Source organism: Metopolophium dirhodum, chromosome 8 (assembly GCF_019925205.1).
Source record: "Metopolophium dirhodum isolate CAU chromosome 8, ASM1992520v1, whole genome shotgun sequence".
NCBI lineage: Eukaryota > Metazoa > Arthropoda > Insecta > Hemiptera > Aphididae > Metopolophium > Metopolophium dirhodum.
This window is the reverse complement of record NC_083567.1, coordinates 17,695-29,298: the sequence shown is the minus strand read 5'-3', so window position 1 is coordinate 29,298 and position 11,604 is coordinate 17,695. Positions and strand designations below refer to the sequence as shown.

The 11,604-nt window shown below is 52.7% G+C and overlaps 1 protein-coding gene across 1 annotated transcript; it reads left to right on the top strand.

Annotated features, from left to right (window-relative positions):
- Positions 1-7,512: 7,512 nt before the first annotated feature.
- Positions 7,513-8,660, top strand: LOC132950577 (uncharacterized). The gene is made up of 2 exons (XM_061022091.1): positions 7,513-8,559; positions 8,616-8,660. Exons 1-2 carry the CDS (start codon positions 7,513-7,515, stop codon positions 8,658-8,660), a joined length of 1,092 nt encoding a protein of 363 aa, XP_060878074.1.
- The last annotated feature ends 2,944 nt before the right edge of the window (positions 8,661-11,604 follow it).

Sequence of the window (11,604 nt, the reverse complement as noted above, 5' to 3'; positions counted from 1 at the left end):
CTCGGCGAACGCGGCTCGAGCGGACTTATCCAGGGACCCCTCGTCCGACAAATTCCGACGCTCAGCGGGTGAGTAATTGCAACTTTGCTACTCCCCCTATACAATAACACGGCCGCCCAAATCCGCCCGGGGGAAAACGGAATTTCCGAGTAACAGCTGTTTTCGCGTCGGGGAGTTTGTAGACACGCGGCCCACGTCGGGGAACATCTAACGGCGTGTGACCAAGTGTCGGTGGTCAATTGACGGCCTTATAGGTACTTTGGCGGCAAATTCAAACTTGCCTCCAAAAACAGTTTTTTGGCAATAACTCGGTAGGGATTCACTTTAGAGCTTCGGGAAAAAAATTTTGCCCTCCCGAAACCCTCTGTCCTACCAGGACGATCCCCAATAGGTTCCCGAAGACCGGAACCCCCTACCCCCCCAAGGGGAGGAGTTAGGGAAAAGGATAGGGACAGTGAGCTGGGATAGGGACGGTGAGCTGGGATAGGGACAGTGAGGCAAACGGCAACCATAGCTAGTGCAGGCTCCGATACCTTCGGATTTGGTCCCTGCACTGCTTCACCGCCCGCTGCTGAGTAGAGAAGTGGTAGAAGCAAAGGGGGCAAGGGTCGCCGGACCTCCCCCTTGCCATGGAAGACTCATCATCCGGCCCTACTACGGACGCAGCCAGGACGACGCTAGCCGACAAGCTCATAGCAAGTGGCAGCAACGCCCAGATGGTCCAGACTGAGAAGCTGTCGGCCATGTCGGAAAAACAGCTCCACGATACGCTAGAGAATATGGAAAAGGTGGAGGGAGAGTCGTTTGACAGAGTTGGTAGGAGACTTAACACCATGCTTGAGGCTATAAGGGTAGCCAAGAGTGTGGCGAAACCAGTACAAACGGCACTAGCAGATGCCGTGACTGCTTTCAAACAAGCAGCAAACGCTCGCAAGCTACGGCAGCAGGTGGCTGAAAGGCTGAAAGCGGTATCGAAGGACGCACCGACAATCGTGGCAGTAGAGGATACTTCAGATGCGGCTGCGCCGGTCTTAGCTGAGATCAGATCCATTAACTCGAAGTTGAACGATTACGGCGTGAAAATCGAGGCACTTACGGCATCGATAAAAGGAGATGGTAAGGAGGCATGGACGGAGGTCGCGAGGAAGAGAAGTGGGCCGAAACAAAAGACCGGGACGTCAGCAGGTGGCACCTTGACTACAGGCGATTCACCAGGAGAATCAACTAAACAAAGAGCGAGAGTACGCCCAGCAGCTATCATGATCGACGTTGACAATCAGGAGGAGTTTCCCGCTTTAGCCCAAAAAATTAAAAGCGGCATTAATGTAGGCGACAACATCACCAGTATGCGTAAGACCAAAAGCGGAGGCCTTTTGCTCGAAGTACGCGGTGATCAGTCTGTAGTAGACACTGTGAGGTCTGAGGTAGCTAGGGTGTCTGGTGACGCCGCCCACGTCAGGCTGCTACAACAAAGATCCCTTGTCGAGATTCGGGACATAGACTCTTGGTCCTGCAAAGAGGACATCTCCGGCACCATCTCTCGTGACGCAGGTATCCCAGAGGATTCCGTCAATGTCGTTAGTCTCAGGTCTACATATGGTGGCTCGCAAACAGCTCTGGTGCTTTTGCCTATGGGCCCCGCCAACGGCATCATAACCAGGGGGAGGATTAAGATCAGCGTGGTTAGCTGCCGTGTCCGCCTAGCTGAAAAGAGGAGGGCAAGGTGTTTCAACTGTTGCGTATACGATCACGAGGCCAAGGACTGCAAGGGGATAGACCGCAGGAAGTGCTGCAGACGATGTGGCGTAAGTGGCCACTTCGCTAAAGCTTGCGAGGCTGCGCCAACATCTGCAGCTGAGTTCAGGAAAAAACTCGAGAGTGAAGCTCTCGATTACAAGGAGACACAAACCGCAGTTAAACAAGATGCCTAGATTCATTCAGGCCAACCTCAATAGGGCTAAGGCTGCTCAAGCACTCATCATGCAAACAATATACGAAAAGAAGGCGGATGTTGCCATAATCAGCGAGCCAAATAGGATTCCTGATAACGGTTCCTGGTTTTCCAGTAGCGACATGTCATGCGCTATCTACATTGACCCAGACACACGGGTCGTAAACAACGGCCAAGGCCACGGATTTGTGTGGGTCGACATCCCTGACCTCCGGGTATATAGTTGCTACTATTCACCTAGTCGAAGACACTCGGCAGAGTCGTACATAATGTATCTGAGCCGCGTCAGTGACAGCGTGCGCCAAGGCCCCAAGGAGGTAATACTTGCTGGTGACTTTAATGCGCATTCCCCCTCCTGGGGTTCCCCAAGCACCTGCGCAAAGGGCGAGGCCCTAACTGACATGGTGAGCTCTCTAGGGTTGTATGTCAGGAACCAGGGTGACGCCCCCACCTTCGAACGGGGCGGCAGTTGCTCTCACATTGATGTGACTTTTGCGTCGCAAGCTGTACTAAGGAACATGCACGTATGGGAAGTCCTAGATACTGATATCGGTAGCGACCACAACTGTATCTTCTTCACCGTACAAGGCAAAGCCAATCATCAGGCTTCCGCTCTCAGTGGATGGTCGTGGAGACGGATGGATGCGAGTAAACTGGAAGCTTTTGCCAAAGCTTACCACGTCCCTTCTGAAGGGATTGTGTTCGACGACCAGGGTCTACAAAATTTTCTTCAGCAAGCATGCGACAGCTGCATGCCTAGGAGGAAAAACTGCCAAACCAACCGCAGACCGGTGCATTGGTGGTCCTCTGAAATTGCGTCTCTCAGAAAACTGAGCCTGCAAGCAAGGCGTAAGTACCAAAAAATACGCAAGCGCCTCGGTCCTGAGCTGTGTGTCGTGGAACATCGAGCTGCTAGGGAGGCGTCTAAAGCTCTTAGACTAGAGATACGCCGTAGCCAGGAAAAGTGCTGGAGGCTCCTGTGCAAGGAAGTGGACAATGATCCGTGGGGACTCCCGTACAGGATTGTCACAAAAAAACTGATTGGGAGAAGATCCATCCCTGGTTTGACGTTGCCGGGAAGGCTGGACGCAATAGTCAATTGGCTCTTCCCTCGTTGCCCACCACCCCAGTATACCCCAGTTGACAGTCAAGTGACCGTAGCGGACACGTTTGCCGTCGAAGACCTGAAACAGGCGGGTCTCAACCTACCTCGAGGCAAAGCACCGGGTCCTGACGGCGTACCCGACGAGGTCCTGCGGGTGATCGTCAAGGTACGGCCTGAGCTGCTCCTCCCGACGTTTATTGCCTGTCTTAGGTCCGGCCAGTTCCTGGAGAGTTGGAAAACAGCCAAACTAGTATTACTCCGGAAAGGCAACAAGCCTCTAGAAGAGCCTTCTTCGTACAGGCCACTGTGTCTGCTCAATTCCGTGGGCAAGCTGTACGAAAGGCTAATCAAAGTCAAAATTGAATCCCACCTGTATGCTCAACCGGATGGCCTTTCTAGTCTGCAATTCGGCTTTGTCAAAAGCCGCTCGACTACCCAGGCGGTGAGTCACGTGATGAAGATTGTAGAAAAGGCTGGGACAGGACAGTTGTACAACAGGAGGCTATGCGCCTTAGCATCCCTAGATGTCGCTAACGCGTTTAATTCCGCCCCTTGGGACCACATAGACGCGGCACTAATTGAGAAGAGGGTTCCGGGCTACCTCATAGCTGGCATCAGATCTTATTTCGATGGCAGATCAGTGCAAACAGACGCTGGAACGCGGGAGGTCACGGCGGGCGTTCCCCAAGGATCCGTCATAGGCCCACTGCTGTGGAACATTTTTTATGACAGCTTGCTAAGGATGGAGTACCCAGAAGGGGTACAAGTTGTATGTTTTGCCGACGATGCAGCGATCGTTGCCACCGGGAAAACAACGTGGCTCCTGGAAAGTGCCATGAACAGCGCTCTTGATATGGTGGCAGACTGGATGGATGAACATCAACTGACCATCTCCAGCAGCAAATCGGCGGCGGTGATGCTGACCACCAAAAGAGGCTATGTCAAGCCGGTTTTCAAGTACAAAGGCACCAACATTGAGCTCAAGGATAGTATCCGGTACTTAGGGATTGAGCTCAGCTGCGTCCTAGGGTTCAGAAAGCACATCGAGGTGACAAGTGATAAAGTCACGAAAACGGCTTCAGCTTTGGCAAGATTAATGCCGAACGTAGGCGGTCCTATGCCTGTCAAAAGGAAATTACTTACATCAGTGGTGCACTCACAGATTTTATATGCCGCCCCCATATGGCATAGTGCTCTTCTGTATGAGAGGAACAAGAAGACCTTGGCCTCTCCGCAGCGTAAAATGGCCTTGCGGGTTATTAGTGCCTACTGCACTGTTTCAAATGAGGCTGCCATGGTGGTTGCAGGAATAATCCCCATCCACATTCTGGCAATGGAAAGAGCTTTGATGGAGCGAAGCAAGTCTACTGGTATCCTAAAGGATGTGGCCAGAGCAGACGCAAACGCCCGCTCCATGCTTAAATGGCAGTCAGAGTGGGAGGCTGCTTCAAACGGGCGTTGGACGTTTAGGCTAATACCAAACGTTCAGCAATGGACAGAGCGAAGCTTCGGACAAGTAAGTTTCCATATGACGCAAGCCTTGACCGGGCATGGCTGCTTCAACGCCTACCTCTGCCGCTTCAAGAAGAGAGATGACTCTGTATGCATGTATTGCCAGCATCCAGTTGACGACGTGGAGCACACAGTCTTCCTGTGCGACAGGTGGTGGCGCCAGAGGAGGGAATTGGAAGTCATGCTGGATGGAATGTTCACCCCGGAGGCCATGACTGCAACTATGCTCAGTTCAAGACGGAGATGGGACGCGGTTTCCAAGTTTATTGAGACGGTGCTAACCACAAAAGAAGCGGACGAAAGAGCCATCCAAGCTGAAGCGTGAATCCACTATTATTTAGTTAATTTTACATTATTGTAGCTCAATGAGCAAAATTGAGGGGATAGAGCCCCTCATGCATGTCCTTTGTTGTTAAGTGTACATTTGTAAGAGTTAGTGAGTGGGGGATTGGCCCACCACAGCTTACCCAATGTGTAAATTCCGTGATTTTGTTAATAAACGATGGTCGGTAGGGGCAAGTAGTGTGTCGCGTAAGCAAACAGTCCGCCCCTACTGATCGGTAAAAAAAAAAAAAAAAAAAAAAAAAAAAAAAAAGGTTAGGTTAGGTTAGGTTAGGTTAGGTTAGGTTAGGTTAGGTTAGGTTAGGTTAGGTTCACGAGGTAGTGAAGAAAGGACGGATGAAGGTTAGGTTAGGTTAGGTTAGGTTAGGTTAGGTTAGGTTAGGTTAGGTTCTCCCCCGACGGGACCCACCTTGTCGTGGTGGGGGAGCTTGCGGGCCTTTAGTTAGGTCCTACTAAGCGGTTCCATACCCGGCCCTGACCTTAACTGGTTGGGGCCGGAGCAAAAGAGCCCCCCCTGGCCTTGGATGGCTGTGGGTGGCAGGTCGGAGGTAGCCTGCTAGCACTTAGCAAAGCCCTAGTGTAAGGAGTCCACTACTTAAAAACTCTGAGTCACCCTGTCCTTAGCTGGATGGGGTGGCAAGGTCGGAGGCAGCCTGCTCGCTCGCAGCAAATGCCCTAAGGGAAGGACAACCCTGACAGAAAACCCTTCAACCCCCAACTCGTCATGGGGGTCTCTTGGCACGGAAGTAGGAACGTGTCCACGAGGACCCTGTGGGGCACCTGGCGCCCCCCACAGTATCTAGCCTTCCCCGTGGTACGCTGCTCTGCTACGGGGCGACGCAACCTTCATGCCCACTCGTGGGAACTATATGGATTTGAACATAAAGAACCCAGGTTCATCAACTGGCCAAATGATGAGCGGGAGCCAAACCGCAAAAGTAATGCAAAACGCAGATTTGGGAAGAAATGTGGAAGATCTGAGGCAGGCTTCCCCAGCTGGTGCTGGCACTGTGTCCGTTGGTAGCGCTGCGAGGCAGGACTCTACCTCTGGACGAAAATCCGAGTCGGAGACTGCAACTCCACCCGCAGCTAGAAGAGACAGCGGCGTAGCTGGTTCAGATGGAGACACGCTTCAAAGCGCGGTAATCCATCTCCGTAAGTGTATCGCCACACAGGATGGTGGCTACAAGCTGTTAGTCCAGAAGGCGTCGGCTCTGGAGGCGTGGTCGATCAAGACGAGGAGCCCGGACGTCAAAACTGCAATTGACGATTTGCTGAATGTTATCGCGGGCCTCAAGGGTAGTCGCGAAAACGTTATTAAGGCCTTCAACACCCTGACCCAGCGCGTCCCAAAGAGCGAGCAGACGCCCAAAGCCGGCAAGATGGACACGGCTGCACAAACTGAGAGGATATCAAAGGACGTAGGTTCTCAAACTTCGGGCAGCACTGATGTCCAAAGCTCGGCTATACTCAGTGCCATCGCCGAAGTCAAGGTGATAATAGCCAGGACTGATGCCAGAGTAACCGAGCAGCAAGAGCAAATCGACAAACTCCAAAGCCGGCAGGAGATTGCCAGCAGCCGATCAGCCGCGAGAAAAGGCTCGGGTAATGCTCGGGTAACTGAAAAGCAGAGCATCACTACCTCGAATAAAAAGAAGCCAGTAAATAAAAATGATAAGAGCCAGAGTGGCACTAACCGGCTTGGGCCACCTAAAGTCGTCGACACCGAATGCACCGACGCACTGGGCTACGTTGCAACTGCGTCGCAATGCACCCAAGACACGGAATTCTCGCCGACAGATCCGGAGGACGGCTTTACCTTGGTATCTCGGAAAACTAGGAGACCGAAGCCTGAAGTTTCCAACCTTCCAAACGCTCGGAAACGCATCAGAGTTCCTAAAAATCAAGCCGTCATAATTGAGAAACCCACCGGCTCAACATCATATGCGGACATGATCCGCTCGGTCAAGGCAGTGGTTGTCGAAGAAAATATTTCGTCGTCTGACATCACGACAAGAAGGGCCAAGTCGGGTAACGTCATCCTGGAGATCCCTGGAAAGGATCAAGCGGACAACCTCGCTACGGCCCTGCGGACTAGACTCGGTGGAAACATTGGCATCAGACGCCCTGCTCCAAGTGTTGCGCTTCTCATAGTCGGGATAGAAGACTCGGTTGAAGACCCAGAACTCCGGGCTGCTCTAGCAAGTTTTGATCCTGAACTGCAAGGCATGAACTCTGTCAATATCCGCCAGGGCAAAAGTGGAATCAGATCGGCAGTTGTCAGGGTCCCAATTAGGGCTGGTCTCAAGCTCGCGGAGGCTAGGAAAATTAAAATTGGTTGGGCAGTCTGCAGAATCAGACAGTTGGACGACAGAGCCCTAGCATGCAACAAGTGCAAAGAGAAAGGGCACTCAACCAGTGCATGCACAGGTGCAGAGAAACGTCGCTGCTTTCGCTGCAAAGAATCCGGGCATCTTGTAGCAGTCTGTCCCTCCCCTGCTGACGAATCTACGTCAGCCACGGACACAAACAGCAAGAGTGAATCAATCACCCCATCTGGTACAAACGCTCGGGGCTGCGAGGTGCGTCCTGACCAGTTATCATGAGTACCTTCCTACAGATCAATCTCAACTGCTGCAAGGCAGCTCAAGCGCTGGCGTTACAGCAGGCTGCAGAGTCCAACGTCGATCTCCTCATCGTCAGCGAGCCCTGCCCAACGAAGGTCGACGCATGGTACTACGACGCTCACGGTAAAGCGGCTATAGCATGCCTCCGTGGTCTCCCAGTGGACATAGTCGGCCCTACTGAACCAGGGTTCACGTGGATCCAGGCTGGTACCCTCCGCATCTATTCTTGTTATTGGTCCCCCAGGTCTGACCCCAACCTCGCCCAATACTCTGCGTTTCTCAGCAACCTTGAGCACAGCATTAGAAGTCACAGCGGAGACTCTCTTATTTGTGGAGACTTCAACGCGCACCATTCCGCCTGGGGCAGCTGCTCCAATAACAAGAAAGGTGATGCACTGATGGACCTCATCCAGTCCCTAGGCCTCATTATATGCAACACTGGCACGACCCCCACTTTCCAGAGGGCGTCTGGCTCCTCGGTGATCGACATCACTCTGGCCTCCCCCCGTGTGGCTTCCAGAATATCTAATTGGTCTGTCTTAGACACGGTGACCTTAAGCGATCACAGCTACATCCAGTTCACTCTCTTGTCCGCGCCCATTAAGCCAGTCAACGCGACATACTCTCGGAGACTCCACGCACCCGCTCTGGCGTCCTTTCTCTCGACCGGTCAACTACTACACTTCAGCAACAGTACTGACGTGGATGAAATGGCTATCAATCTGAACTCGGCGCTCTACGCCGTTTGTGGCCTACCCTTGGCAGACAATAAAGGTAAAAGGAGGAGCGTACACTGGTGGTCCCCGAGCCTAAGCGCGTTGCGCAAGACCGCAAACCATCTGCGTCGTGTTTTCCAGCGCAAGCGCCGACGCCTTGGTGCTGCCGCCTGCACTGATGAAGAGCTTGCTGCAAAATCCGCGAAACTGGCCCTCGTTAAAGCAATCAGAAACGCCAAAGATCAAGCCTGGAGACAACTATGTGACGACGTCGAACGGGACCCATGGGGAAAGCCCTACAAGATTGTAATGGGAAGAATGAATGTAAGGACTCCCATCCCCGGGCTTAATCTCCCAGGAAGGCTCCCAGCTATAATCCAGCACCTCTTTCCGTCACATCAGATTAATCACCTGAACACCTTTTGCCCATCATTGTCGACCCCTGCACGGAAGATCGACCTAGAGGAGCTGAAATCAGCGTGTAAAAAACTAAAGAGCGGTACTGCCCCTGGTCCAGACGGAGTGACGAGCGAAATTCTCAAAATTCTCATCAACAAACAACCCGCACCTTTCCTTCACATTGCAAACGAGTGCCTCCTGCAGGGCCGATTCCCTACTGCGTGGAAAAAGGCCAGACTTGTTCTTCTCAGGAAAGGTGACAAGCCTTTAGACGTACCCTCGTCCTATCGCCCGTTGTGTCTTCTTGACACTGCAGGCAAGCTATTTGAGAAAATGGTAGAAAACCGCATAACTGAGGAGCTGGCTCGAGGCGATGACCTAGCGGACTGTCAATTTGGTTTCCGGAAAGGCCGGTCCACCATAGCCGCTATCCAAAAACTCTTATCCTGTGTGGAGACCTCAGCGGGTCAGAAGATTGGCATTCTGACATTCGACGTTAGAAATGCCTTTAATTCAGCCTCCTGGGAGAAGATTCTGTTCGCCTGCGAAGACAAGGGCATTTCTACTCCCATCTTACGCATTCTGCACAGCTACTTCCATGACCGCTACCTAACTTCGACAGCAAATGGCACAGAATCTGTCACAGCCGTCACCAGTGGTGTTCCGCAGGGCTCCGTCCTTGGCCCTACCCTGTGGAACATCATGTACGATGGCCTATTGCGTGAGCCTCTCCCCTCAGGGGTCGAATTTCTAGCATACGCGGACGATGTGGCTCTCATCGCCAAAGACAAGGACATCTGTGTATTGGAACGACTTCTCTCTGAAGGAGCTGACACTGTCGTCAGATGGATGAAAGTGATGGGTCTTGATTTGGCAATCCAGAAATCCGAGGCAATCGTGATCACCAACACAAGGACGCACAATGACCTCCGAATTACCATCGACGGTGTTCAGATTAGAGCGGTGAATAGCGTCAAATACTTGGGCCTCCACATTGACCAGCGACTCAATTTCACCACGCACGCGGCCAGCGTGGCCGCCAAAGCAAGCAAGGTGGCGTCAAATTTGTCAAGGATTCTTCCCAACATAAGCGCTGCTACTCCAAGAAAGCGAAGACTCCTAGCAGGGGTTGTTCACTCAATTTTATTGTACGGCGCCCCGGTATGGTCTGGAAGGATGTCCAATACTGGTATCGAAGAACTGGCCAAATGCCAACGCAGGATTGCGCTGAGGGTGGTCTCAGCGTACTGCACCGTATCGAGAGACGCGGTCCTACTCCTCGCTGATACCCCTCCGATCGACCTACTCGCAGCCGAGCGCCGCGATCTCTTCAATGGAAGACAGTCTGGCGTCCTACCCAGCACTATCCGAGAAACGTTGCTCTCTGACTGGCAATCTCGCTGGGCCACTTGCTCCAATGGTAGGTGGACGTTTCAGCTGATCCCCGACATCAGGCCTTGGGTGATGAGGAAATTCGGCAACGTAGACTTTCATCTTACCCAGGCCCTCACTGGTCACGGCTGTTTCGCTCAATACTTGCACCGATTTGGCAAGTTAGAGTCCCCTGAGTGCTGGTTCTGTGGCGACGCATGTGACGACGCCAATCACACTCTATTCATCTGCGATGCCTGGGCTTCACGAAGACGCGATCTCGCCATATTCCTAGGATGTGATGTGAGCCCGCGAACCATCATCCCAATGATGCTGCGCTCCAAGGAGAACTGGTCCGCGGTCAGAAATTTCGCCACCCAAGTATTATCAATGAAGGAAGCTGAAGAGAGGCACCGTCAAGCACTAATTAACCAACCGTAGTTAAGATATCTATCTGTGGGCCGAAGGCCACACCTTGAGGGTTAGAGGCCCTCTATTGCCTGTAAATAATAATTATGTAAATTGTATTAAGATTAAGTATTTTATTAAATAAACGATGGGCACCGAGGGGTGAAATGACTCGCGTCAGTACCACCCTCAGTGTTCGGTTCAACCTGTAAAAAAAAAAAAAAAAAAAAAAAAAAAAAAAGGTTAGGTTAGGTTCTCCCCCGACGGGACCCACCTTGTCGTGGTGGGGGAGCTTGCGGGCCTTTAGTTAGGTCCTACTAAGCGGTTCCATACCCGGCCCTGACCTTAACTGGTTGGGGCCGGAGCAAAAGAGCCCCCCCTGGCCTTGGATGGCTGTGGGTGGCAGGTCGGAGGTAGCCTGCTAGCACTTAGCAAAGCCCTAGTGTAAGGAGTCCACTACTTAAAAACTCTGAGTCACCCTGTCCTTAGCTGGATGGGGTGGCAAGGTCGGAGGCAGCCTGCTCGCTCGCAGCAAATGCCCTAAGGGAAGGACAACCCTGACAGAAAACCCTTCAACCCCCAACTCGTCATGGGGGTCTCTTGGCACGGAAGTAGGAACGTGTCCACGAGGACCCTGTGGGGCACCTGGCGCCCCCCACAGTATCTAGCCTTCCCCGTGGTACGCTGCTCTGCTACGGGGCGACGCAACCTTCATGCCCACTCGTGGGAACTATATGGATTTGAACATAAAGAACCCAGGTTCATCAACTGGCCAAATGATGAGCGGGAGCCAAACCGCAAAAGTAATGCAAAACGCAGATTTGGGAAGAAATGTGGAAGATCTGAGGCAGGCTTCCCCAGCTGGTGCTGGCACTGTGTCCGTTGGTAGCGCTGCGAGGCAGGACTCTACCTCTGGACGAAAATCCGAGTCGGAGACTGCAACTCCACCCGCAGCTAGAAGAGACAGCGGCGTAGCTGGTTCAGATGGAGACACGCTTCAAAGCGCGGTAATCCATCTCCGTAAGTGTATCGCCACACAGGATGGTGGCTACAAGCTGTTAGTCCAGAAGGCGTCGGCTCTGGAGGCGTGGTCGATCAAGACGAGGAGCCCGGACGTCAAAACTGCAATTGACGATTTGCTGAATGTTATCGCGGGCCTCAAGGGTAGTCGCG

What these genes read in the sequence shown, in the direction of transcription:
- LOC132950577 (XM_061022091.1), top strand. Translation starts at nt 7,513, where the DNA reads ATGAGTACCTTCCTACAGATCAATCTCAACTGCTGCAAGGCAGCTCAA. An exon ending in GGGGAAAGCCCTACAAGATT is followed by an intron (nt 8,560 to 8,615) that starts GTAATGGGAAGA and finishes TCTCCCAGGAAG; the next exon opens with GCTCCCAGCTATAATCCAGC.